At 38.5% G+C, this 27760-nt stretch overlaps 2 protein-coding genes and 1 long non-coding RNA gene across 11 annotated transcripts in view; 1 reads left to right on the plus strand and 2 right to left on the minus strand.

The window, feature by feature from the left end:
• The window catches only part of LOC108866065 (beta-glucosidase BoGH3B-like), a 47386-nt gene that overhangs the window by 3671 nt on the left and 15955 nt on the right, over window positions 1-27760 (plus strand). For 4 of the 9 annotated variants that reach the window (XM_048572620.1, XM_048572621.1, XM_048572619.1 and 1 more), the window contains 9 exons: window positions 67-157; window positions 291-436; window positions 761-1004; window positions 2048-2152; window positions 2290-2472; window positions 2681-2891; window positions 3156-3648; window positions 3859-3938; window positions 4027-4265. In XM_048572620.1, coding sequence (XP_048428577.1) covers window positions 67-157; window positions 291-436; window positions 761-1004; window positions 2048-2152; window positions 2290-2472; window positions 2681-2891; window positions 3156-3648; window positions 3859-3931 — 1546 coding nt within the window. In that variant the 3' untranslated portion in view covers window positions 3932-3938; window positions 4027-4265. Of the gene's footprint in view, window positions 1-59; window positions 158-290; window positions 437-760; window positions 1005-2047; window positions 2153-2289; window positions 2473-2680; window positions 2892-3155; window positions 3649-3858; window positions 3939-4026; window positions 4266-27760 lie in introns of those variants that run through there. The other 5 variants (XM_048572623.1, XM_048572624.1, XM_048572625.1 and 2 more) reach the window with 4 other exon arrangements.
• On the minus strand, window positions 5716-11102 carry LOC108867160 (disease resistance protein RPV1-like). The gene is made up of 4 exons (XM_048572673.1): window positions 10448-11102; window positions 8622-9726; window positions 7906-8214; window positions 5716-7806 (listed from the first exon to the last, which is right to left on the minus strand). Exons 1-4 carry the CDS (start codon window positions 10924-10926, stop codon window positions 5716-5718), a joined length of 3984 nt encoding a protein of 1327 aa, XP_048428630.1. The 5' UTR covers window positions 10927-11102.
• LOC125471825 lies at window positions 17664-19519 on the minus strand. The gene is made up of 4 exons (XR_007253897.1): window positions 19282-19519; window positions 19094-19201; window positions 18434-18495; window positions 17664-17747 (listed from the first exon to the last, which is right to left on the minus strand). It is a non-coding gene; the product is annotated as an uncharacterized LOC125471825 (long non-coding RNA).

The raw sequence follows: 27760 nt of genomic DNA on the forward strand, positions 1-27760 counted from the left end.
AGATGTTTTTCAGTTTTATAGTTCATTGAATGTGTCTTCTTTCTATTAAATATTTCCAGTACACAGGGACCCTGAACTGGTACGAAGAATTGGTTCTGCAACTGCTCTTGAAGCCCGAGCTACAGGGATTCCTTATGTATTTGCTCCTTGCATTGCGGTAAATAATACATTGCAAAAGGATTTATGCGTTCAGCATTTTCTTCTTTTACATGCTTAACAATGTCCTTTGAGTGCATTCATATTTTCTCCATCTGATGACTTCTGTGCATTGCCTGGAACATCCTATATAGGTATGTAGAGATCCAAGATGGGGCCGGTGTTACGAAAGCTACAGCGAAGATCACAAAATTGTGCAAGAAATGACGGAGATTATTCCAGGTTTACAGGGAGATATCCCTGCAAATTCTCAGAAAGGAGCGCCATATGTTGGTGGAAAGTACGAATTTTATGAAAATAAGCATACTTCTATCTTTCCTTTTTTATTTTTCTCTGTTCATTCCCTTTTCATTTTTCCATCTTTTGATTTAAAAGATACAATCCTTTGTATTGTAACCATTGCTCATGATCTCAATTTACTGGATTTTGTGAGTTTAGGGAAGATAATTTGGGTAACACGCGTCGTGTTTTTCTAGTTATGGATTCAATTAATAAATCAAATGAATTTAGTGGTTCTTTTTATCTTTTATTTCCTTTACTAATGTTAAAATACTCAAGCTTTAAGTGATTCCTGATATATATTTATTTATTTATTATATTTTAGTAAAAAGGTTGCAGCTTGTGCAAAGCACTTCGTTGGTGATGGTGGCACGAGCAAGGGCATTAATGAGTACGACACTGTGATTAACCAACAGGAATTGCTTAGCATCCACATGCCTGCCTATTCTGACTCCATCATCAAGGGTGTCTCAACCGTGATGATTTCCTACTCCAGTTGGAATGGGGAAAAGATGCATGCAAACCGTGATCTAATTATGGACTTCCTCAAGGGCACCCTTAAATTTAAGGTACCATTTTATTCATTTTTGTTTAATATCCAAGCTTGTTGCAGTTTTCTGGAGTTATCAACAATCACATGCACAGAAAGGTATAAAGTGGAATCATGTCTCATCTATGTACTGAGATTTGATGTAAGCACGAAACCAGCATGCCTAGTGTTAAAATCTTTCCATGAATTCAAAGAAAGGTTTCTGGCACCAAAACCTTTGCATATTGCATTTATCAGTACTTTTATTTGCGTGGTTTTCTCTTCCTTGACATCTCATAGCTTAAATTACAGATTTTCAAAATATATGCTCTTAATCGTGACTAGTTGACTGCTTTATAACTGTTCTTTCCCTCAATCTCTTCTTATTCTTCAAATGCTGTCAGCCTTATCTGTTTTCATTGCCTTTCTCAACATTGTGTATTTCCCACATGTTGGGTTTTAATACCTCCAATATTATCTAATCAAATTCAAATTACTTCCACATTACACATTAATGTGGTCAGGTTTTCTTGGACATTGCTTAGTGATTAGCATGATTCTTCACTTTCCCATGTTTCCACTTTTAGTGTCTATAAATGGGTCCGCTGCATTTACATACTTTCTCGTTTTCCCCTCTAACGTCATCTCCATTTCATACAGCAAACCCCACTTTGTGGGATAAGGCTTAGTTGTTGTGTTGTGGTTTCTTGACTGCCCATAATGTTGCCATTACAGATTATTGTCTTTGTAGCCATCATAATACATTCAAACAAACTTCTGATGCAAATTAGTGCCTAGCATACATCGGTACCGCATCAGTTATATGATTTATCCTGTTTTGCATCAGTTCCCACATTTTAGCGTCTTTAAGCTTCATCTGTGTTAATGAGTTGAAATTTCAGATTCCATATGAAATTAAGGTATTTGTGATAAGTTGATAACTCAATAATATTACTGATCTCGAGTTCTGGTTGTTATCGGTCTCACAAGAGGTGCTTCATTTTGGTGACTCTATTGTACCTTTATCTGTGTTCTGCACTGTTTCATGCTAACAGCAGATGGTGTTTTTGGTTGAACATTCAGGGTTTTGTTATATCAGACTGGGAGGGTATTGACAGGATTACCTCGCTGCCACATTCAAACTACACATACTCTGTCCAAGCTGCAGTTCTAGCTGGAATTGACATGGTTCGTGGCTTATTTTATACAAAACCTCTTACAGAAATGAAAGAAGATAATAGCGTCTGTGTTGCCCTATATAAAACTCCTTTTCTATTCTGGTTCGAAATTATATAACTCTGAAAATGGTTCTCTTTGTTTTGAAGGTCATGGTCCCTATCAACTATAAAGAATTCATTAATGATCTCATTAACCTGGTCAAGAATAACGTTGTCCCAATGGATCGTATTGATGATGCTGTGGGAAGGATTCTGCTTGTCAAGTTCACCATGGGTCTTTTTGAGAATCCGTTGGCTGATTTCAGCCTAGTCAACGAGCTTGGAAGCCAGGTCAGTTTATCCGAGATAATCAAATATCAGGATTTGCAACCCTCCTATTGGTCATTTGATTGATGTATGTAGTTCGTTAAAATTAGAATGGACATTCCTTTGAAATTGGTGTTACATTCAATGGCCAAAAGACTGCTTAGTAAGCTTTGTATTTATTGATTTACTGACATGAATCAATCATTTTTGTATTTTAATTTAACATTACCAGGATCATAGAGATTTGGCAAGGGAGGCTGTCAGAAAATCCGTTGTGCTTTTGAAGAATGGGAAAAGCGGGAACATTACAGATCCAGTCATACCTCTTCCCAAGAAGGTGTCTAAAATTCTAGTCACCGGCAGTCATGCTGATAATCTGGGCTACCAATGTGGTGGATGGACAATTGCATGGCAAGGATTCAGTGGCAACAATTATACAACCGGTATAGTCTGCTTTCATCTCTGTATTAAATACATAATATTCTGTCTATGTGCACTACTTTTGTGCTCTACAATAAAATGATAGAATTGAATATCCACAAAATAGAACATTAAGCACTTAATAAGAAGATTACACAGGTGCTGGTTAGTTGCAACAAGAAAATCGTCTTCACAGTTATTAGAATGTATGGAAATATATACCCGTGCGTACATAAATGTATCTAATCTTGGCTGTATTTTTCATAAAACTTCCTTTTCATGATTAGGGACTACGATCCTTGGTGCTATAAAATCAGCAGTCGACTCAAGCACAGAAGTTATCTACAATGAGAATCCTGATGGTAATTTTGTAAAGTCCAACAACTTTACATATGCCATCGTTGTGGTTGGCGAGCATCCTTATGCTGAGACTGCAGGAGACAGCCCAAACCTAACGATGGTGGAACCTGGCCCAAGTGTCATCAGCAATGTGTGTGAAAGTGTCAAGTGCATTGTTATCTTAATAACTGGCAGACCTATTGTAATAGAACCATATATTTCCTCGATTGATGCTCTGGTGGCAGCATGGTTGCCAGGCTCTGAAGGCCAAGGCATTACTGATGTCCTTTTTGGGGATCATGGATTCAGTGGAAAGCTTCCAAGAACATGGTTCAAAACTGTCGATCAACTCCCAATGAATGTTGGTGATTCACACTATGATCCACTTTTCCCGTTTGGGTTCGGACTGGAAACTGAGTCAGTAAAGGAGCTTGTAACAAGGTAACCCTTCACGCTTGTTCATATAACAAAACTTGATGGGAAAAAGAAAGAAATGAAATTTACAAGGGATTTGGGACTGGTGGTGGCTTCTAGGTTTCAATCTATCAATACTACATATTGTTTTAAAGCATTCATGTGTTCCGGTGTAATATAAACCGAAGAACTTGGTTACGTGTATCGATACTGACTTCAGCTTCATGATGCCTGCAGGTCGACCTCAGCTGGTGTTGTTGCAAGGCCACGCATACTTATCGTCATGGTTGCTCTGATTCTCAGCTTATAGTTTAGAGGTATAGTTTTGGGTCTAGGATTATTGAGTTCTCGGCTTTTCCGAATTGCGTAGGTTTCTGCTTACACAGTGCCTTTTTCCTCTAAAAGTTTCAGGAAGCTTTTACTAATGGTAGATTCCTACAGCAATTGGATTTGTTGACGGACATAGTTTATGGTAGAAGGAAGGGAAAAGCTTTGAGTTGATTAGATTATGGCGCCCACAAATTCTGGTTAACAAACAAATTATAAGCTTTCATTGTCGAGCCATTTTAACGATTACAATTTACATGTAGCAAATTTGAATAATAAATTAAATTGATTTTTGTTTTGAAATTCTTCAGTGAAAAGAATGTTAGGAGGATCACCTTCTATTGGTCTATTATTATTTGTTTTTTTTTAAGCAATTTTTAGCAATTTTGCTTCAATACTACATAGTAATGAATGATGTGAAAAATGCATGTATGAGATAGTTTGGATTTTTATCACAAATGGTCCTTGAAAGTGATGTTGTTCGTCACTTTAGTCTTTGAAGTTGAAAATTAATCAACGTCGTCCCTAAAATTTACTAGAAACATCAAGGAGCTGATTATCACAACATTTTTTTTTTTGGGTATCACACTCCTTAGCCCCTTTTAATTGCCCAGATCACCACCCATTGCAGCCCCATGACCCGGAACAAGAGGACGCAAGCTGAGAGAGAATACAAGAAGAAACCGTCACAAACTTCACATGCATCACACGCTTCTCAAACTCACGTGTCTTGCACGAGTATATCTAAAACAAAGTCAGCTACTATGACAACTGGCACAATCCTAGCCTATGAGCTAGTTTAATCTCAACCATCCATTTCCAATTCAAGGCTTAATCACTAACAATACATTACTTGATCGAAGAGAAAGAAAAAACAACTTTACAATACATACGGATAAGTAAATAGTGACCATGTACCAACTGCAAGTGAAGCAAGAAATACTCGAAAAAGCAAAATACTAAATAAAAGAGCTCTCAGAAGCAGAAACCAACTCAAAACACGAAAGAGTCACAAACTCTTACCACACAAAATCAGCATTTCTTCCCTCTCCCAGGTCCCTTAGTCTTACTACTGTATCAGTGATGATGCGCCAAATACCTTAATCCCCATTACCCTGTGACCCACAGATACCTCATATCCTCCCACCTCTCCTTGAGGCTGCCACCGCCTTCTCCTTCTTCTTTTCCTCATGTCTTGACTGCTTGAGATCACTCAAAATTGCCTTAACAGCCACCGCCTCCTTTTCCCAGTAGCTTGAGTCCACCATATCACTCAAAGGTGCAGTGCTCTGACACTGATCCAAATACCCCTAAGTGCTGAGAAATTATCGTTTTTAAAGAGAGAGATGCTACATTTACCTCAAGGAACTCTAAACGTCGCTGCCTCATCTCTTCCAAACATCAACATCGCTGCCTGATCTCTTCCAAATGTCGCTGCATCATCTCTTCCAAACAGCTTGACTCCTCACAATCAGTCAAAATGTGATGAGAAATTTGTTGGCAGTCCCACATTGGTGGGGGAAATGAAAACAAATGAGTTTAAATAGGATTACCCATTAAAAACAAATACCCAGGGTTTTTCGGGTAAAACCCAGCCCGCATCTCTTCCAGTATCTCTTCCACATCGGCTCGCTCCATCTCTTCCATCTGCCGGGGTGCTCTTCCATCTTCTTCCATCTTCCGCTGCATCCCTTCCATCATCATCTCTTCCATCTGCCGGGGCGTTCTTCATCATCTCTTCCATCTTCCGCTGCATCCCTTCCATCATCATCTCTTCCATCTGCCGGGGCGTTCTTCATCATCTCTTCCATCTTCCGCTGCATCCCTTCCATCTTCTTCCATCTTCCATCTGCCGGGGCGTTCTTCATCATCTCTTCCATCTTCCGCTGCATCTCTTCCATCTTCTTCCATCTTCCGCTGCATCTCTTCCATCTTCATCTCTTCCATCTGCCGCTGGAAGCGCTGCATCTCTTCCATCATCTCTTCCATCTTCCGCCGTTGCTGCAGCCACATCTCTACCATCTTCCGCCGCCACCGCATCTCTTTCGTCATCTGCATCTCTTTCATCTGCCGCCGCATCTCTGCCATCGACCGCATCTCTTTCGTCATCTGCATCTCTTTCATCTGCCGCCGCATCTCTGCCATCGACCGCATCTCTTTCGTCATCTGCATCTCTGCCATCGACCGCATGTTTTCCATCATCCGCATGTTTATGTTTTCCATCATCCGCCGCATCTCTGCTATCATCATCTCTTCCGTCTGCCGCCACATCTCTTCCACATAGCTTGACTCCGCAATATCCTGCCTCTCTTCCACAGCCACCGCCCCATTTTGCTCAATGTTTGGGACCATGGCATTAATCTTAGGTGCAGTGTTTCGAAACTGAGCCAAACCCCCCAAATTGATGAATTGCTGTTCTGGGCGGTAACCATGTATACCAGTTCCCTTTATGTCAAGGAGCTTCAAATACCATAAATCTTCAGGCAACTTCGAAAGTTTTGAGCAGCCATGGAGAGTGAGCCATTCGAGACTTAACAAATTGCAGATACTGTCTGGAAGATAGACCAGGCTTTTGCAGTTTTTCAGATTTAACGACACTAGCCCCTGAAGCCGTTCAATTGATGCAGGAAGCTCTCTGATAGATGTGCTATCCAAATCAAGGCTGGCTAATCTTTCCATATTTTCTAATATGTCTGGAAACACCTTAAACTTTCTACAACCAGAAAGAGAGAGATAATTTAGGGACTTGAGCTGACAAATGCTGCTTGTAAGACTCTCAAAGTCTTTGCTATACCGTAGCGTCAAGGTAGCAAGTCCCGTAAGACTATAAATTATGGATGGCAATTCTTCAATTGCAATCCCTGAAAACTTAAAATTTTCTCGGCCGGGAAAGACTTCTGCGACTAGAGTCCAATCTAAATGAAGCTCTGTTAGTTTCTCCGTAACTTTTAGAAACTCTGGAAAATTCCTCAGATTTGAGCAGCCAGAAACATTCAGGGCTTGAAGAGATCTCATATGAATGCTGTCTGGAAGAATCTTTAATCTTCTGCAATCCTTCAGGCTCAGGGTAACGAGTCCCATAAAATTTTTGATGGACGAGGGCAGTTCTGAAATTGCAGTCTCATCTAAATTAAGCTCTAATAGGTTCATACCTTCAGGAATTTCTGAAAAATTATACAGATTAGAGCAGCTGGAAAGATTAAGGGTTCGAAGAGTTCTCATATGAATGCTCCTTGGAAGGCTATGAAGTTTCTTGCATTGCTTTAGACTCAAAATCTCAAGGTTTTGAAGAGATGAAATTGATGGGGCAAGGCCTATAACAGATGTCTCATCCAAGCGAAGCTCTCTTAATCTTTCCATATTTCCGACATTTTCTGGAAAGGCCTTGAGCTTTGGACAACCAGAAAGATTAAGAAGTTGCAGGGACTTGAGTTGAACAATGCTACTTGGAAGAATCTCAAGTTCTCTGCAATATTCAAGATTCAAAGTAACAAGCCCCGTAAGATTGTTAATTGATCGAGGCAGTTCTTTTATTGCAGTCCCTTGCAAATAAAGCTTTGAAAGCTTCTCCATAACTTCAGAAATCTCTGGAAACTTCTCAAGTTTTGAGCAAAAAGAGAGATCAAAGGTTTCAAGAGATTTCATACAAATGTTCCTTGAAAAGGACTTGAGTTTGCCGCACCAACTTAGATCCAAGAGGACAAGTTTTTCAAGGGCAGAAATGGATGGGTGAACCTCATATAAACTTGTGCATCCACCAAGAATTAGCTTCTCAAGATTCTTTGCCTCAGCGAAGTCCGGTGTTTCCTTAAGACGATGAGAGCCTTTTAAATTGATAATTTTCAACTTTCCAAGAGGCTGTCAATATACATCAAGGAAAATATGTGTTACATACATAATAAGGCATTTAAAAACTAAACCATTTAAAAGCAGTATATAGGCAAATGATGCACATACCTTAGTTCCTTTCCAGAGGTGTTCAACCCAACTATATTGCATGTCAATGTCAACAAGATTCTCTGGGTTAAAATTGGACGATAAAGACTTTAAGGGACATTTGTGCCAGAATAGATAACTTAATTTTTCAGACAGAAACTTTAGATCCTTGTATTGCCATTGATTATCGGGCATGCCTAGTTGTTTTGTATTGTGTGTATGGACTCTGAGTAGCCATAGTTTTGTCATTTTAACAAAAGCAGTATCTAATTCCACCACATTGTCTGAGTGTGGCCAACGTACAATTATGCTTTCAACTGCTTCCGTAGCCTGGATTACCAAAATTGCACTTTGAATGAGTACAAAGTTGAAGCTTTATACTTTTATTATTAAAGAAAACGCCCAATGCACTTTGAATGAGTACAAAATTACCAAGATTATAACGCCCAATGCACATGGTTCTCATGAATTGGATTTTGGTCAAAGTTGAAGCTTTATACTTTTATTATTAAGGAAAACTAACAAAAAGTCTAAAAAAACTTTATTTTAATGAAAAAGGTCAAATAAAGGTGCAGTGAATAGTACAAGGAAAAGATAAAAATATGGTTTTTCGTTAAAAGTAAAAACAGTACCGGAAGTATTATTATTATTATTATTTTAAAATTTACTAATATTACTGGAAGAGAAAAGATTCAATGCAATTACATTAATGGAATGGAGGGGAGCGTATTTCTCACCTTTTTTTTATTTAGCACATAATGAACATCTTCATAGCTCCACAATCTACTACGCCCTCCAGGCTCTTTTATATATTCTTGGCGTACGATTTGGTGACCCATTTCCTCTATTAAATCATGCATCTCGAGTACACCATCAGATGAGATAGTGACAAGAGCTCTACCAACTAGAACGTCTAATCCGGTATGGGGATGGAAGTCACAACCCTCCATAATCCTTGTTGCCAAGTCTTTCTTCATTTGTTTAAAGAAACATGCAATATCAAGAAATATTTCCTTCTGCAAATCATCTAGTCCATCAAAGCTTGTTCTAAGGACTTTTTGGATTCCCAGGTGCGGGTTTCTCGCTATTTTCTTTAACTCATCTTTCCACACAAGTACACTTTTGTCATCGAGAAATGCTCCCAAGACTTTGAGTGCTAAAGGCAAACCTTGAGCATATTTTATGAAATGGCCTGACAGATCAATGTATTCTTCTGTGGGTTGCTTTGTACTGAAAGCATACTGCAAAAACAGCTCGAGAGCATCATCGTCATTTAACAACTCGGGCTCATATATCTGATCACCAAGTCTACTTAGTGACTGTTTATCTCTAGTTGTTATAACGATTCGACTTCCGCCACCAAACGAAGGTTGCTTTCCAATTAAGGCTTCAATTTGGGATGAACTCTCCACATTATCCAGAACAAGTAAAACTTTTTTCTTACCAACTCTTTCCATCATCTTCTGAAAACCATTTCTCAAAATCTCTAAACTCCCCACCTTCATATTTGTGATACTAGATAGAATTTCTGCCTGCATATCTAGTGGCGCTTCACCTGCATCAGTTGAGGGAAAACGTCCCTTCACATTTTCAAGAAAGCAACGACCTTCGAAGTGATGATTGATTTTATCATACACAGCTCTAGCGATGGTGGTTTTGCCTATACCGCCCATACCCCATATTCCAACAAAGCCAACGTTACCGACCTCGGGACATAATAGTGAATCCATTTTCTTTAAGCGGGAATCCATTCCAACCAAGCCTTTCTTTTCACTTGATAAGATGTTGATCAATTTCTTAAAAATATCATCTACAATCAACTCAATAAGCTTGGCATCATCCCTGCGAAATTTGAAAAAAACAATATTGTCAAGTCCTGCGATTGCTAGTTATATGACACTCATCACACTGTCATTGAAAACACAAAGTAACGACCCAACAATTCTCAGTTTATTCTTCTTTCATTTACTCCATGCACTCTTCTAAGTTCAATCAACATATAAGAGATCTAGTCATCTACATCCTCTCCAGATGTTTTATAGACCTTTTAATAGTGGCCATATATTTTGATCTTGCGGTTTGAAGAATTAATTTAACTTGTTCTTTTTTTACTTATTAATGTTGGATGACGTCTTTGGTACATTATGTCTCCTCTCCGTTTCTCACACCTGCTCTTTCCTCATCATGAAAGAGGGAAGAAATTAAGAGATTTTGTACAAACGACATCGTCCCATGTGAAAAAGTAAATAAAAACAAGTGAATTCTTCACCGCAAGATCAATATCAAAGGCCCCTAATTTTTGAAATTAGTTTCCTCTTCCCTTCTCATAGCAAATATCTAGGTGTGGTGGTGGAAAGTTTTGCAGAGAGTTGGTGAGTATTCAATTTTGTAGAGGGTTGGGAAGGAAGTCTTGGTTCTAGTTGTATTAACATTAATGATAACCACAGGAAATTAGCGACTATAAACGAAATAAGAATTTTCTTCAAAACTAAAACGACCAAAACAGGAAATTAGCTAAACTTCTAAACTACTAAGTGAATAAGATTATGAGGGAATGAGTTACTGGTAATTTTGTGAATCCCAGCCACATAAATCGGGGGCTCTTTGTAAAGCGGACCTCCACCGCTGCACTTCTTCCATGTCGGCGTTAGGATCATCTTCATGTTTAGAAAATGCTTCCTCAAAACTTCCCTTGATTTTACGAACATGAGATGGGTCTACTTCGTAGAAGATGGGAATCACAATCTGCTTCTTCTGATCCATGCACTGCAGGATTTGGACGAGTTCTTTCAAGCACCATGTGGAAGAAGCGTAGTTTGGAGAAAAAACTACAACCGAAAGCCTCGAGTCGCTTATAGCCGTCAGTAGCTGCGAAAGGCTGTTGCCTTTTCTGAGCTCTTCAGCGTCAATGAAGGTGTTGATTGAGTTCTGAACCAGAGCTTTGTGGAGATGGCCGATGAAGGTCTTGCGAGTGTCTTCGCCTCGAAAATTCAAGAAGACATCGTATTTCCAATCAGGAACAGATGAAGAAGAAGAAGCCATCAACAAGCACAAGATCGACAGCCTAATGTGATTCTCAAGTAGCACCTTAACAGACTCAAGATTGCTGGTCAACGACCCCCTTCTTTGGTTCTCACTAGAAAAATGAGATGCATCTCCAGGGGGGCGCTTGGAAGTTGCCACGAAAGAAAGGGTCGCTTTGGGCAAATAAAGTCCACTAATCTACGCGGTCCGATTGAATAAGAGCAACTCCAGCGTTGGAGCCCTCCCCCCTGGCAATACACTATTCAATCCACCTAATGAACAGTAATTGCCCTTAATGAACAGTAAGTAGCCCTGGCAATAGATTTTGCATCTCCACCGTTACATTTCTATAGCCCTGGCAATAGGCAATAAAATATTATTATTATTTTTATTTATAAAATTAATACAAAATAATTTTAAATGTAATATCGGATAAGATTTTTAATCGTTGTCGGTGCGCCACGTGTCATTATCCTAAGTATTATTAAATAATACAAAATAAATAATTATAATATGGATTTCTGATAAGATTATTAACCAATCACGTCGCGCCACGTGTCATAATCGGTTCACAATCTTTGAGGATAGATTTCCATCAGATTTTAAACGAATGACGGCATGCCACGTGTCATAATCTGTTAACAATCTTGGATGATAGATTTCCATCAGATTTTTAACGAATGACGGCATGCCACGTGGCATTATGCAGAACCTAATCCATTCTGAATCCTCTATATAATCCACCATCCATCTTCACAAATCTCACACCAAAATTCTCAAGATCTCTATCATTATTCATAATTTCTGCTTCCTTATTCACAAAAATCAGTTTCAATATTCATAGTTTCTGTTTCTTTCTTTCAATGTCTTCTTCTTCTTCCTCAAGGATGATGTGGGAATTGAATCAGGAAGAGGAAGACTTGTTTAACCAATCAGAATCAATGTTCAATCACCAGGGGGTAAGAAATGAGAGGGAAGAAGATGAGGAGCGTCAAATGAGAGATGACGACGTAAGAAGGGGCAGAGCCTCACATTCCCGTCGAGTCATCCAAGCTGCGGCTCAGATCTGCAGGCCCAGGCGTTCCAGAAACCTTGATAGAAGCAGGCAACGACGAGGTATGGAACTCTTGGATGATTATTTTGTTCCTAATAGTGCATTCCCTGATACGTATTTTAGACGTCGTTTTAGAATGGAACGACATTTGTTCAACAAAATCATGATTGCTGTTTGCAACCATGATTCTTATTTTGTGCAAAAAAAAGATGCTTTTGGTGCTATGGGTCTACTGCCGGAGCAAAAAATTACTGCTGCCTTGCGGATGCTTGCATATGGAGCATCTGCAGACCAAGTGGATGAGATAACGAGGATGGGGCAATCAACCATTCTTGAGTCCCTGATGAGGTTTTGCGGAGCAATCGAATCTATCTACACCGCTGAGTACCTCCGCAAACCCACACACATGGACTTGGAGCGGCTGTTGAAGAAGGCGGAGATGCGTGGCTTTCCTGGGATGATTGGAAGCATTGATTGTATGCACTGGACGTGGAAAAACTGTCCAAGTGCATGGCAAGGCGCTTACGGGGACATAAAAGGGGCAAAAAGTATCATTCTGGAGGCGGTGGCATCTTTTGATACATGGATTTGGCACGCCTTTTTCGGGGTCCCGGGAGCTCAAAATGACATCAACGTCCTTGCCCAATCCCCAGTGTTCAACGATGTCCTGCAAGGAAAGGCACCAAAAGTTACATATGAGGTCAACGGACGTATGTACGACGGGCCATACTACCTAGCTGACGGCATCTACCCGCGCTGGTCAACATTTGTCAAAACAGTGCCACGTCCGCGGAGTGCGAAGGAAAAACACTTTGCAAGCTGTCAAGAGGGGTGCAGGAAGGATGTGGAGCGTTGTTTTGGTATCCTCCAAGCTCGCTGGGCGATCGTCAGGGGTGCTGCCAGATTGTTTGATGTAGAGTCGCTTCGATCCATCATGATGACGTGCATCATTCTTCACAACATGATTGTGGAAGATGAGTACGATTATGAAGCTGTTGATGAATATGAGCCAGACCCGATGAACAATTCAAGAACACGTATATATTGTGCTCATGACGCCACCGATGACCCCGTGCAACATGAGCCATTACAAAGGGATGGACGTTACAATGAAAGGCTCATTCAACGATATACTGCATTTCAAATGCCAGACATGCACAATGCCCGACAAATTGACTTGATAGAGCACCAGTGGGCATTGAAACAAGCTGAAGATAATTAAGTTCATTTTAGTGTGTTATTTTGAATTTAGTATGTTTATGTTATTTTATTTGGTGTGTTTTATTATTTGGTATGTTTATGTAATTTTTTTATGTTTATGTTTATGTAATTCTTAGTATATGTAATCTATGTTTTTTTAATGGACTTTTAACAACATAAATAACTTACCAAATTAAATAACTTACCAAATTAATATAAATAACTTACCAAATTAAATAACTTACCAAATTAATTCTTAATATAAATAACTTACCAAATTAAATAACTTACCAAATTAATTCTTAATATAAATAACTTACCAAATTAATTTGAATAAATATTCATGAACATGGAAACAACATAAATAATACAAACAATAAATAATAAATTACAACCCAAAGTGATTGGAAAATTATGGGCTCCGATTACAAAAAGTACTCTATTCATCATCACTTAACCAATTTGTGCTGCTAGGATGATCTTCTCTTGCGGTGCTAGAACCACCTTGGCTTGCTATTGTTTCTCTTGCACGCCTCCTTCGCACCACGTTCGCTTTCTCTGACTTCCAAAAAAATTTAGAATTTGGAGACTTCCCTTCTAAAGACATGTTCATAATCTCACGATCTTGTTGAGCTCGTCTTTCTTCTCTAACATGTTCCCTTTCTTGCCTAAGTAGCTCTCTTTCTCTCTCATTAGCATAAAATTCTCTCTCAACAGCTGCTGCTTTTGATGCCTTATCAGCCTTATCAGCCTCATCTTTCGCCAGTTCCCTCGCCAAAGTCAATTCACCTTGGCGAGTAAGTTCTTCCATGAACTTTGCATAATCGTTCTTGGAAGCACTCCCTTTTCTCTTTGTAGCCTTCTTACCTTGAGGCCTAATTGGAAAACGGGTCGAACCCGACGCTTGTTCAGGGAAGGGCGTTTCGGGCACTTCTTCTGCATCATCTTCATGAACATGATCGGGTGTAGAGTGTAGAGGGGTGCTGTTCATGTGCACTTCTGGACCAACTGGCACAACTCTAAATTTAGGACAATCTTTGACAATATTCCAACATTCCCACCGGTTGAATGATTTATTTTTGCTTTTGGTTTTGGCAGCATACCAAGCTTGTGCTTGAAGTTCCTACACAATAAAAATAAGTAACAAATAAATAATACAAATAAATAATTATAATGAAAATAAGTAACTAGCAAATATATACATATATATATATATATATATATATATATATAAGTAACAAAGATAATGAAAATAAGTAACAAAGCAAATAAGAAGGCTTCAAGTTTAGTAAATAATGAAAATAATTAACAAATATATATATATATACATTTTTAATGAAAATAAGTAACAAATAAATAATACAAACAACATAATTATAATGTAACAAATAAATGTAACAAATAAGTAACAATAACATAATTATAATGTAACAAACAACATAATTATAATGTAACAAATAAGTAACAATAAATAATAAATTTTGTACGTAACAAATAAAGAATACAAACAATAAATAATAATATCTTGTTACCATATCCGAGTAATTTTCCCCACTTCGAATATTATTACTAGCTTGTGCCAAAGCGTCTCTCCACGTACTAAACGATTGGCTAAGTAATTTCCAACGACTGGACATCGATTCTTTGGTTCTTTTCCCACCAATTTTCTCAAGATAATTGGTATGAATAAGACTCCACATTTCTCGCAACTGCATCTCATTACCCGTAAGCGAACTATGAGTAACTTCAACCCAGCTAGTACACAACGCAACATCTTCAATAAGCGACCAATTCGTACCTGCACCAGTGGTCATTTTGTTGAAAAAAAAATGGATTCAAACTTTGAGACAAAGAAAGGAATGTGATTGAAAGTAGTTGAGAAAATATGAAATTGTTGTGAAGGTAGATGATAATGAGAAGGTATTTATAGAAAAGTAAAAACAATTTTTTTTACAATTTTTTTCAGATTTTTCAGATATTTTTTTGAATTTTTTTGAATTTTTTACACTTTTTTTTGAATTTTTTTTCAATTAATTAATCTCTGCCGTTGGATATAAAAAAATTTGAATTCCAACGCTCCAGATTGTGCCACGTGTCACAACGGTAACTTTTCAGATTTTTTAAACTATTTTTTCATTTATTTTTTAATTTATAAAGCATTTTAATATCCACCGTTGATCTCAGATCGAACGGTGGATATTAAATCTGACAGTTTTAAAATTTTTTACCGTTGAGATCTAACGGTCCACATTAAGTGACCGTTACGATCTAACGTACCGTGGGAAGCCACGTGGCTTCCCAACGGTAACAGACAAAACTTTTTTTTTTTCTGATTAAACTGTCAGGACGCGACCCCACGCGTGGGTGGGGTGCACGCGCCTGACACAAAAAAAATTAAATAATACGCTGACGCCACCCTGGCGTCAGCATGACGTCACTCCTACCCCGGGCTCAAGGCCTGTCAATTCCTCACGGGCCTGGCCCTCGGGCCTCCCCCCTCCCCCCGGCCTGCGTCACGCTGGACGCCTTCCACCGGCCCTCGGGCCTTTGTTCTGGAGCCGGTCCCCCAAGCAAAATGCAACGGTGGGAGTGCTCTAAAGTAAGTGGGATTGCACATGTTGGCCGGCAACCCCATCGGGCTGGGCCCCAGTCCCTTCAGCATGTACCTTTTCCCTTGTTTTTTGGCGCGTTGCCTTCCTTTTAACGCGTCAAAGAACGCAGCTTTCTCTCTTTCTCAGCGCGTCCACACGCAGTGTGGGGCAGAAAGTTAGTCTAAAAAATATAAATGAAAGAAAGTAACATTCATATTTTACTAAGCATTTTAATTTTTATTTAAAATAGTCTCTAAGATTGACATAATTTCTCAGTTTGGTTCTTGAATTTAAATCGATAGAAGTGATTGTTGAAATTGTTTACCATCAATTATTTTGGTTATTCTATGAAAAATCTTGGTTAAATTAAGGGTATTTTTGTTAATCCGTTTGAATTGATCATGATGCATATTATTGATGATCCAAAGCTTCTTTGTGCGTATAGCTTCTACTTATGTCATAATCTTTCAGCTTCTACCAATTATTGTTTCAGATGATTTTATTTTTACTATTTATTTTACTTTGTCCATGGATGGCTTTTAGGTTCCCCTGCCATCTTACTTGCTATGTTATTTCCTCAACAAGTTTTGCTTTTATGTCCCCTTTGTTCGTAAATTTCCTCTTTTAATTTTAATATGATAATGGGATGATTGTTGAGCACTGTTACCCCATGCTTTTCACGCATGCACAAAAAAAAAATTTAGAGAGTTTCTCATCACAAGTAGCATATTTATCAAAATACTCGAAAAGTTTAGAAAGTTTCTAAGTCACAACTAACATTGCCATATAGTCAAAATGCTCAAAATATAAAAAAGAAATATAAAGAAGATATCAAGTTAGAGCATTCCGTTGCGCTATGGGATCGCAATTATTTTTTCTATCTTGCCTCTAAACCCACCTCCAAACACCAAAGTGAAATGTAAAATGACCAAAACACCCATCAAAGCATTCTTCTCACGGCTCAAAAATAAATAAATAAATAAATATAAATCAAACACACATAGAAATTCAAAATACAAAAACTAAATAATAAATTTTGGAATGGAATATCACAAATATAGACGAACAACTTTTAAATCATATCAATCTTTTTTGAGAAGACTTGATTTAAAAAAAAAATTATTTAAACCCAATAATGTTATCTCTTCACTCATTAGTTTTTGTGTAAACTTTATATTCCAGTTACACCTTAAAACAAATGTGGTCCACGTTCTGTGGGTGTGGAGATAAATTACTCAATTATATAAACTAATCAATGGGTTGTAGTAGCGTCATGGGAGTCCCCATTGGTGAATTGGTCATGTCACATCCCGGCCCGGGTGGGACGACTTCCCGGGCCCGCTCCACCACCGTAGCACGATATTGTCCGCTTTGGGCCCCGACCATGCCCTCACGGTTTTGTTTCTGGGAACTCACACGAGAACTTCCCGATGGGTCACCCATCCTGGGAGTGCTCTCGCGCGCTACTCGCTTAACTTTGGAGTTCCTATGGAACCCAAAGCCAGTGAGCTCCCAAAAGGCCTCGTGCTAGGTAGGGATGGGAATATACATTTAAGGATCAGTCCCCTGGGCGATGTGGGATGTTACAATCCACCCCCCTTAGGGGCCCGACGTCCTCATCGGCACATTTCCGGCCAGGGATAGGCTCTGATACCAAATCTGACACGCCCCGACCCCGAGGTCCTAGAGACATCGAGATGGTCACGTGCTGGCCGACACCCGAAGGGTGACGAAACCATTTAATTAAAACAAAAACTGAGAAAATAAACTAAAGTACGTAATAAAGGCTAAAAACCCAATTAGAAATTCAACTTCTAAATATTGAAATTAGGTAAACCCACAGCACGCCCAGAGCATAATTCTAATACAGAGTACAAACAGAACTAAGAATAAAGAAGTGCTATTACAATAAGTGGCGAAGCGGAGCGAATATGACACAAATCATTGGTAGGGGAACGCCTCGTAGCTTAGGTCGTAATCCTCGTTCCAAGGTCCTGAAGGGGGCGCAAAACAAAGGTGAGTGGACCAAGTTTATATATACAGTACTAGTAAAACAGTTATCAACATACTAACCCCCAGGTTTTATGAAAACACAAGTATAATGATAAATATAGGTTTTCCGAAATCTAGCATGACGCGCAATGTCTCAAATCATAAATCGCATAAATAATAAACACTAGTGAATGTCCGATATAACTCTCCAGGCCCCATGCCGGCTCCCCGTCTCTGAGCACACAGTCAGAGGAAAATACACTTCAGGCCCCGTGCCGGCTCCCCGTCTCTGAGCAGACAGTCAGAGGAAAACACACTCCAGGCCCTATGCCAACACCAAACCGTCGCCCGGGACGGACCGGATCTATCCCTACGTCCCGTAGCGGAAAGGACCACTAGGTAAGTACAAAACCAGTGAACATACATATATTGAAAATCAACTTCATAGTATAAAGTCATCCATCATCTATACTATAAAGAAGTGTTCTAAACATGTTCTAAATATCATATCGTCATCCATCAGATATTCTATAAGAACATGGGTTATAGGAAAAATAGTAATAATTCAAAATAGCCTCAGTAAGCATGTTATCTCAAAACGTTTCATAAAACATAATCGTAAAGTCATGCTTTTCTGTGTATGCAATTCTACCATTAAAACATGCGTTTTTAGAAGGGGTCCACTCACCGTACACCGATGGTGCAAGCCGTATCAAACAGGAGTAACGAAATCTCCGCTAAGAATCGCACCTAAACACACAATTGTTACTTTCAGTCAAACTCTACTCAAACGATTGAATTTGGGAAAACGGACATCGGAAACGGGTTCAGAACGTCGAAATTAGCCTAGGATGGGGCCCGCACGAAACCCAAAAAGTCAACGGTCAAAGTCAACGTTGACCGTTGACAGGTCAAAGTCAAAGTCAACGTTGACCGTTGATCGGGTCACGGTCAACGGGTCAGGGTCATGGGTTACGGGTCAGGGTCATGGGTCATGGGTTTTGGGTTAGGCTTTTGGGCTAACAGAAAATGGGTTTGGGTTTTTGAACCTCACGGCCCAAGGCCTAATTAAAAAGGGGAAATGGGTTTGGGCTGCAACCAAGGCCCTAAGGCCTTTTGGGTTTTTAAAAGAATTAAACTAAAAATAAAAACTGAAAGGGTGAGGGTATTGGGCCAAAGACCAAACGGGCCTAAGGCCCGTGGGTGTGGGTAGAGAACGGCCCGAAGGCCTGGGTGCGCCGGAGAAGACCACCGGAGCTTCCACAGCTCCGGTCGACGCCAAACCTACAACCTAGACCCCGATCTAGGTACCAAAATGAAGCACTAGCCGAGAGGAGTAGTTTTATACCTTGGGTTCGCCGTGTAACGGCTTGTGGTGGCCGGAAAATCCCTCGGAAAACACGCACTCGCCGGAAAATTGGGTGTACCTCCACCCTTGCCAAAAACACTCCAAAACCTTGAAAATCAAGAACCCAAACTCAATAACTACATTTAACCAACCTCTAACAAGACTAAGAAGGGAGAAACCATGCTTACCCAACCGGAAAACAAGCTAAATTCGCCGGAGGTGCTCGTACCCTCTTGGTGCCGTGAGCAAGGGAGAGAGAGAGAGAGCTAAGGTTTGGTGATGATGATGGTGGCTGTGTCCTCAAGCAGGTGCAACAATGGGTGTGTGTGTGTGTGTCTTTCACGGGTAGAAGAGGAAGAAGAGGAAAGAGAGAGTTTTTGAGAGAGAGAGAAAGAAAAGTGCAGACAAACCAAAAGAAAAGAAATGAAAAGAAAAGAAAAAGAAAAAGGAGAAGAAAAAGGTGTCACGGAAGGGGGGGACAAAAGAGAAAAAGTAAGGGAGTTGGGGTGCTGCCACGTGGCAGTCTAGGTGATAGGGTAAAAATTTAAATTTCAGATCTTGATTGTGTGACAAAATGAGGACCAAAGTGATAATTCTATAAATGTTTTAGGGAGAATTACAGAATTATCCTTATAAGCAGGGGCGGGTGTAACAGGTCACAGGTCTGATGACTCCCTTTTCTGTGTCTTTTTGCTAAATATTTGTGACATGTCCTATGATTTGGTTGAAAAATAACTTTGTTAACTCTTTTACTTGACATTCAAAAATAAATAAAACAACTCCTAATACGATGAAATGCGCGTGCGAGCATATTGTTAAATTTGACGTATATTTTTAGACTATCACTAGAAATTACGCCCGCGCGTTGCTGTGGGAACCAGCTGTTTCAGGCATCATCAGATGAATAAAACACATTTAAATTGAATAAATTCAACACAAAGCTGGCATATAAACACATTGTACAATGAGTGGGAAGAAACTGAAAGTCTTTGATTAGAAAGAGATGGTTTCCAAAAAAGTTCTGTTTAAGAAACAGAAGAAACATGTAGTTCACACATATAATGTGTCCTAAAAGGCCAAGGAGAATACAATGATTAGTCTTGTGTAAGCAAACCTGATATACAAGGTGTTGATTGAGTTCTGAACCAAAGCTTTGTGGAGATGGCCGATGAAGGTCTTGTGAGTGTCTTCGCTTCGAAAATTCAAGAAGACATCGTATTTCCAATCAAGAATAGATGAAGAAGAAGAAGCCATCAGCAAGCACAAGATCAACAACCTAATGTGAGTCTCGTGTAGCCCCTTAGAGCAGTTCCACCGAAGGTGGAATAGCCCATCACCCAGTCAAAAAACCAGGCTAGCACCCTATCAATTCACTCCAGCCCATGTGTTTGCCTAGCACCCAGCCCAAGCTAGTCGCCAGACCAGCCCATTTTTGACAGACCTTGGGATGGGTCATTTGTGTTGTTATGCGTGGCGTGTGGTACATGGGCGCGAGTAACAGACAACAAAATCAGAGGCGGGGCCTAATGGTGCAGGCACACTAACATCTCCCCCGGGTGAGCGACGCGGCCCAATTTCTGTCGTTGGATTTCCAATGGTAAAAAAAATTTGAATTTCACTTTTAAACTGGACCGTCCAATCACAGATTAACGGTCTATGCTTCCTCCCTCCCCCCCCCCCAAAAAAAAGTCAGAAATTAAAAATAAAATAATTAATTTTTATTATTTTATAATAAAAAATAATAATATTTTAATAAAATTGACTAGCCTATTTTTTATTTTAAGGGTGGAGATACTTTGGCCTATTACTATTCATTGAGGTCTATTACTGTTTACTTGAGTGGATAAATACGCTAGGTGCTAGAGTAAAGTCTTTAGGGTGGAACTGCTCTTAACAAACCCAAGATTGCCAGGCAACGACCCCCTTCATCGGTTCTCACTAGAAAAATGAGATGCATCGTCGACCCCCTTGGGGGGGGGGGTGTGGTGGCGCTTGGAAGTTCCCAGGAAATAAAGGGTCGCTTTGGCTAAAGTCCACTAATCTACCAAGTGGGATTGCACATGGTGGCCGACAACTTCATCAGGCTGGGCCCCAGTCCTCTTAGCAAATCCCCTTTTCCCTTGCTTTTTGGCGTGTTGCCTTCCTTTTAGCGCGTTAAAGTGTGCATATTTCTCTCTTTCTCAGCACGTCCACGGGCAGAGTGGGTCAGAATTTTTAACCCAACCCAGTTTCTTGTGTTAAATTTGTCGGTCAAAAATCAGTTTTACCAAGATTCTAAAAGACGTTAGGTGCTAGTCGGGTGGCGAGCTGTGGCCTAGCGCCTAGGCACTAGGCGGATTTAATTAAATCCATTATATTTCATGTAAATAAGTGTATGTTTATACTTAAAATATATATAATTTCATCATAAACTACAAAATAGAATGACACATATATTATGAAGTATTAGAAGATAATGAAAATATGGGGAACAAACATTTAAGTATTCGACAAGTCTCTTACAATTTATTGAAAAAAAAATAAAATGCAAAATGAAAATTATCTATTTTCTGCTTAAGTGAGTCGATGCCTAGGTGAGTCTGGGCAGGTGCCTAGGCGGTCTAGGCGAGCGCCTCAGTAGGTCTATGGGCCCTTTCTTAATTTTCAAACGCCTAGGTATTAATCGGAACGGTGGTTTTACCCAAGAGTCAGAGCAAATTGGAAGGAATTTAAAATTTAAATTTTAGGTTTTATTAGAAAGTTTGGCCTGCGCTGCTGTGGGGTTAGAAATTGTGTGAAAAATTATGTTTTACATGTATAAACACATCAACTTATATCACATCTAATTGAATCAAGCAATCTCTAAACATGAGAAATGGATCTTAGAAAGTATAAATCCTACCTCATAATATTAATACAATTAACAAATTCTCAATGCATGATCACAAAAAGGTAAAGAAAAGTAATTCAATTTCTAAATTTCAAAAATGGGAAAGATAAAAAATGGGTCTAAGTTCTCAGTTCTCACCATAATGAAAATTATGATATCATTTTAACATGAACTCGGGTTTTATTTTGGTCACCAGCATTATAAAGCTAGCGACTTCAACCAGTGCAAGCAAACAACTGAATTAGACCCAAGCCTAACTTTGATTTAACCAAATCAAAAAAGCAATTACGATCAAACTAGCCACTCTTATTCCCATATGTAGAAGCTATTCCTTGTTTTGCCTTTGTGAGCAGTGCAGTTTTCATTCTCTACACACGAAATGAACACACTCAAAATGATCGGCAACATTAAAAAACTTAATAAATTATATGTATACATTACTATATATGTATTTGGACATAAAGTACAAAAATTTACTAACAGATTAAAAAAATAAGTAATTATGAATTGGAATTAAATGATATTATAGTTGTTAGAGAAATACCTGACCAATTTTTACAAATAGCATCATAAATTGTTAAAAAAATAACTGCACTGAAATATCTAATTACTCAAGTCTATAATTCCATTAAAACACGTCACAGAAAACCCCAAGGAGAGAGGTGCATATTCCTAACCTTGCACGGTTAAATTTGCATTTTGTTTGAGGGGAGAAAAATGATCAAAACTGATAAGTCAATAGTTAAATAGGTTTACTGTGGTGTCAAATATTTTTTAATACATACATAATGCTGTCTATTTAAATCAACATTGATTCTTGCATACCTGCGGTTATATAATGTTTGGAGTTGAATGTATATATACCCAAATTGGAATAATTTTTTATCCGAATCTTAGAACAAACCAACTCATCCGAGAACGCAATGGAACTTTGCTGCAACTCCAATTTAATCAATGTAAATTATTATACTGAAACAATGTGATCAAACTTAATCAAAACTCCAAATCCACCAAAAGTTTAAATTTCTTACCTTGGGTACAGAGAGCTTTAGAAAACGACGACATTCTAGCTTGGAAATAAAATCCCCAAAATCAGAAAAATGAAATGCGCACAGAATTCACAGTTGTAAACACAAAATTACCCACCCAAATCGGCTAGAGAACTTCCCCTCTAAACTCAAATAAAGTCGACTCCAAACTTAATTAAATTTGTTTTCTTTTCCAAAACTTGTCTCAATCTGCAACATCATGACCAAATCAAAACCCCTAAATGCAATTAATCACAAACTGGATCAGTGCTCTGTCTCTCAGACACAACGAAAGCATAACCATATTGCCCAATAATATATAAAGTTCGCTAAACTAATAGGATTTTAAAATTTTGAGACAAAGAGATTAATACCTTAGTCAATACCAGAAATGTTCATAGCTGAAACACAGAAATGATGAGCCTAAAAATCATAACCTAAACAAATGATAAGATAACCATAATCTCACACAATAACATTATACAAAAATTTAACCACAAAAATAGAAAATGGACAGATTCGTAAAGGAAAGCAGCAGCAAAGCAACTAATGGATTCTCTCAAAAGATAATATTGTCAAATTTGTAAGATTAAGCAAGCAAGAGAGACTGCTGGCTTGCGGAGCGGAAGTTGTTAATTGGCACATTATTCTGTCCAAGTTAAACAACTAAAGGTTTGTTTAGGCACAATCGTAATCAAACCAAGCTTAAATATTTTTAAATATAACATAAGAATTTTTTTTTTTTAAACCAAGATAAAAATCTGAAAAAACAAACTCACAAAATGCAAGGTTCTCCAAAAAATTAAAAACCCACAAACCAAAAACTTAAAATTAAAAAATTAAAAAAAAAAATTCAAATTTCTTTCTCCAGAGGTTCTGACAAAGAAACCTCTTTACCTGCACAAAAAATCAAAAATTAAAAACCCACAAACCAAAAACTTAAAAAATAAAAAAAATCAAATTTCTTTCTCCAGAGATTATGACAAAGAAACTTGAAGAGGTCTCCGATCAGTTTCCAAGGGAGAGGTCGAAATGGAGGAGATGTTGTCCAACGGATGGGGAGACGGAAGGAAGGAAGAACAACGCATCATTTCTATATTTCCAGAAAAATATCTGCACAAATTTTGATTGGTTCGTCGTTCTTAGCAAGCAAGTGAGAGAGAGAGAGAGACAGACAGAGAGACAGAGAACCCAAGATTAGTGAGCCAGAAAACGTGAGGATTGAGAGGAAGAAAAGCGTTTATGAGACATGGATCGAAAAGGATGGAAGGCTCCAGAAGACCAACATGTCGACATCGTATGGAAGCAGACGGACGCATGGCCAGCATGGGCAAAACTGAGAATTCACTATAGAGAAGCCAAAACAAAAGGCAGTTAGAGTAACATTGCAAGGACATTTTCACCATTTTACTGTTATAGAACAGTGCTCGATGACCAACACGTGTGAAACATGGCACAAACAAAATAAACAAAGCAAGCAGGGGCAAAATAGGTATCACACTGCTTTATGAACGACATTTCAGTTCATGTTCTCTTTTAGTGTGTGTGTGTGTCTATATATATATATATATATATAATTTTAAGAGTTGGAGTTAGTATCTAACAAATTCAAATGAAAGAAAGTAACATTCATATTTTAGTAAGCCTTTTAATTTTTATTTAAAAACGTTTCTAAAATTGACATAACTTTTCACTTTGGTTCTTGAATTTAAAATCAATAGAAGTGATCCTTGAGATTGTCCACCATCAATCATTTTGATCATTCTGTGAAAAATCTCGGTTAAATTAAGGGTATTTTTATCAATCCCTTTGAATTGATGGTTTCCTTAATGTGTGTAGCTTCTGCTTATGTCATGATCTTTCTGTTTCTACCAATTATCGTTTCAGATGATTCTGTTTTTACTATTTGTTTTACTTTGTACATGGGGTGGCTTTTAGGTTCCCCTGTCTTACTTGTTATGTTATTTCCTCAACAAGGTTTGCTTTTATGTCCCCCTCGTTCGTAAATTTCCTGTTTTAATTTTAATATGATAATGGAATGATCACTGAGCACTATTACCCCTTGCTTTTCACACATGTACAGAAAAATTTTTTTTAGAGAGTTTCTCATCACAAGTAACATATTTATCCAAATACTCGAAAAGTTTAGAAAGTTTCTAGTCACAACTAACATTGCCATATAGCTCAAAGTATAGAAAAGAAATATAAATAAGATATCAAGTTAGAGCAGTTACATATAGACTGCCATTCTGTCGCGCTATGGGATTGCAATGATTTCTCTATCTATCATGCCTCTAAACCCACCTCCAAACACTGAAGTGAAATGTAAAATGACCAAAACGCCGATCAGACCACCTTTCTCAAGACTGGAAAATAAATAAATAAAAACCAAACACACCTAGAAATTCAAAATACAAAAAATAAATAATAAATTTTAGAATGGAATATCACAAATAATAAATGTGGCCCACTTTACGTGGCCAGGGATCTGCTGTCCCAAATTTGATGTCCCATTTGTGTCTCATTCTTAATTTTTTGACATTTATCTATTAATTTAACACTAATGTTAACACTGTTAATTTTTTATAAACCAATTGAAAAATTAAAAATTAAAGAAAATAAAAACCCATTCGATAACTATCCACTGCAACCACACAACCTATCGCCGCCGACCACTGCAACCACACCAGTGACACCACCCCATCGCCGCCGATGCTGCTCCTCACGGCGGCAAAGCTTTCTTTCCTTTCCCTTCTCTCTTTTCAAATTCCCATACTCTCGTCAATACGTGTGAAGTTTGAAGTTTGAAATTTGGGATATCTAATCGGTCGGTATGTGATCGATCCATCTCTTCACAGCCAGCAAACAGCGTGTGAAGTTTGAAATTTGAGAATATCATATCGATCGATTGAGGGAGGATGCTGAAGGGTTGGGGTTGGTGGCTGTGGTGACAGATTGAGAATATCTAATCTAATTGATCCATCTCGTGGCCGAAATGCATGGTGGAGAGGTTGGGTTTGGTGGCTACGGTGATAGATTGGGGGATGATGCTTTTTCAAATTCCCATACTCTCGTCAATACGTGTGAAGTTTGAAGTTTGAAATTTGGGATATCTAATCGGTCGGTATGTGATCGATCCATCTCTTCACAGCCAGCAAACAGCATGTGAAGTTTGAAATTTGAGAATATCATATCGATCGATTGAGGGAGGATGCTGAAGGGTTGGGGTTGGTGGCTGCGGTGACAGATTGAGAATATCTAATCTAATCGATCCATCTCGTGGCCGAAATGCATGGTGGAGAGGTTGGGTTTGGTGGCTACGGTGATAGATTGAGGGAGGATGCTGAAGGGTTTCTTAGGATGCTGAAAGGCTTCATCAGCTATGGTGCCTTTAATTTTACAGTTTAGTAAAAGTTAACAGAGTTAGGTTAGAGTTAAGTGGTAGTACATGTGTCAAATAAACAAAGGAGAGTCGGGACCACATACCCGGAGCCACCTTATGTGGGTGTGGAGATAAATTATTCAATTATATAAACTAATAAATGGGTTGGTGTAGTGTCATGGGAGCCATCATTGGTGACTTGGTCGTAGGTGTGATGCCTCCCTTTTTTGTCTCTGATGTGTTTTTTTACTAATATTTTGTCACATGTTTTATGATTTAGCTGAAAAATAACTTTGTTAACTCTTTTACTTGACATTCAAAAATAAATAATACAACTCCTAATCCGATGAAATGCGCATATTCGAGCATATTGTTAAATTTGAGGTATCTTCTTCTTAGACTATCATGTCTCAAACCCTAGCAAAACTCAACTATCTGAATCTCTATCCTCGTAATTTGCAATTGATCTCGTATCTTTTTTCTTATGCTTTCTCAAAGCCCATTTTATCTTCACTTTTTTTTTCCTACCCATATACAATGATTGAAAGAAAAAAAAAAAGAAAAAAAAAAAAAAAACTCTCTTCTGCTACCTGTCCCCAAGCACCAATCCACTACTTGCTTTTATGGTTTTAAATCCGAATAAATAAGCAAAAAAATGTGGTTTCTCTCTCTTTGAACTCCAAGTCCCAAATCCAAAGCAACGCCTTCCTTCCAGTTTCAAGTTTTAGTTGCCGTCCCTTACTCTTGCTCGAGGTAGGTTGACAAGCCCCAACCTCAATATCTCCAAATAACAGGATAGACACGTGTTGACCGACACCTGAGACTGACGAAACCATTTTAACACGTATGCAAGTTACAACGAAAGGACTAACATGAATAAAATACGTAATTTAGGAATATAATGAAGTATGCAATTGTAGGAACGTGCTCACAGCATACAACTAATCAAGAGAAGTACGAAGGAATATTTTAAAATAAATGAGATTACCAAGAAAGTGAGTCCTACACTGAGAAGACTTGAAGATACCTAAGCGGAAGTGCCCTGACGTTAGGATTGTATGCCTCGATTCAAACTTTTAAAGGGGGCGCAAAACCAAAAGGGTGAGTGGACTAAAGTTTATAATAATAATAAAAACCATTTTCTTTTTGAACATACTAACCCCCTATTTTGAAAACATATATATAGTACTACATAGTAGGTTTTCTTAAAACTCTAACATTCCATGAAAACATTCGTAAAACAAGTATGTAAAATCCAATGCTCATTAATGGAAATATCGCCACCCGAAGCCAACTCCATAAATCTCATCGATGATGTACTCACTAGGGGTATCATAGCTGCTTGAAGGCATAACCATCACCAAAGGTGAAGTTGTACGACATCAGGT

This window comes from the organism of the source record quoted next, unplaced genomic scaffold (genome assembly GCF_019419815.1).
Source record: "Pyrus x bretschneideri cultivar Hongxiangsu unplaced genomic scaffold, Pyrus_bretschneideri_v1 Contig62, whole genome shotgun sequence".
NCBI classification, from domain to species: Eukaryota; Viridiplantae; Streptophyta; class Magnoliopsida; order Rosales; family Rosaceae; genus Pyrus; species Pyrus x bretschneideri.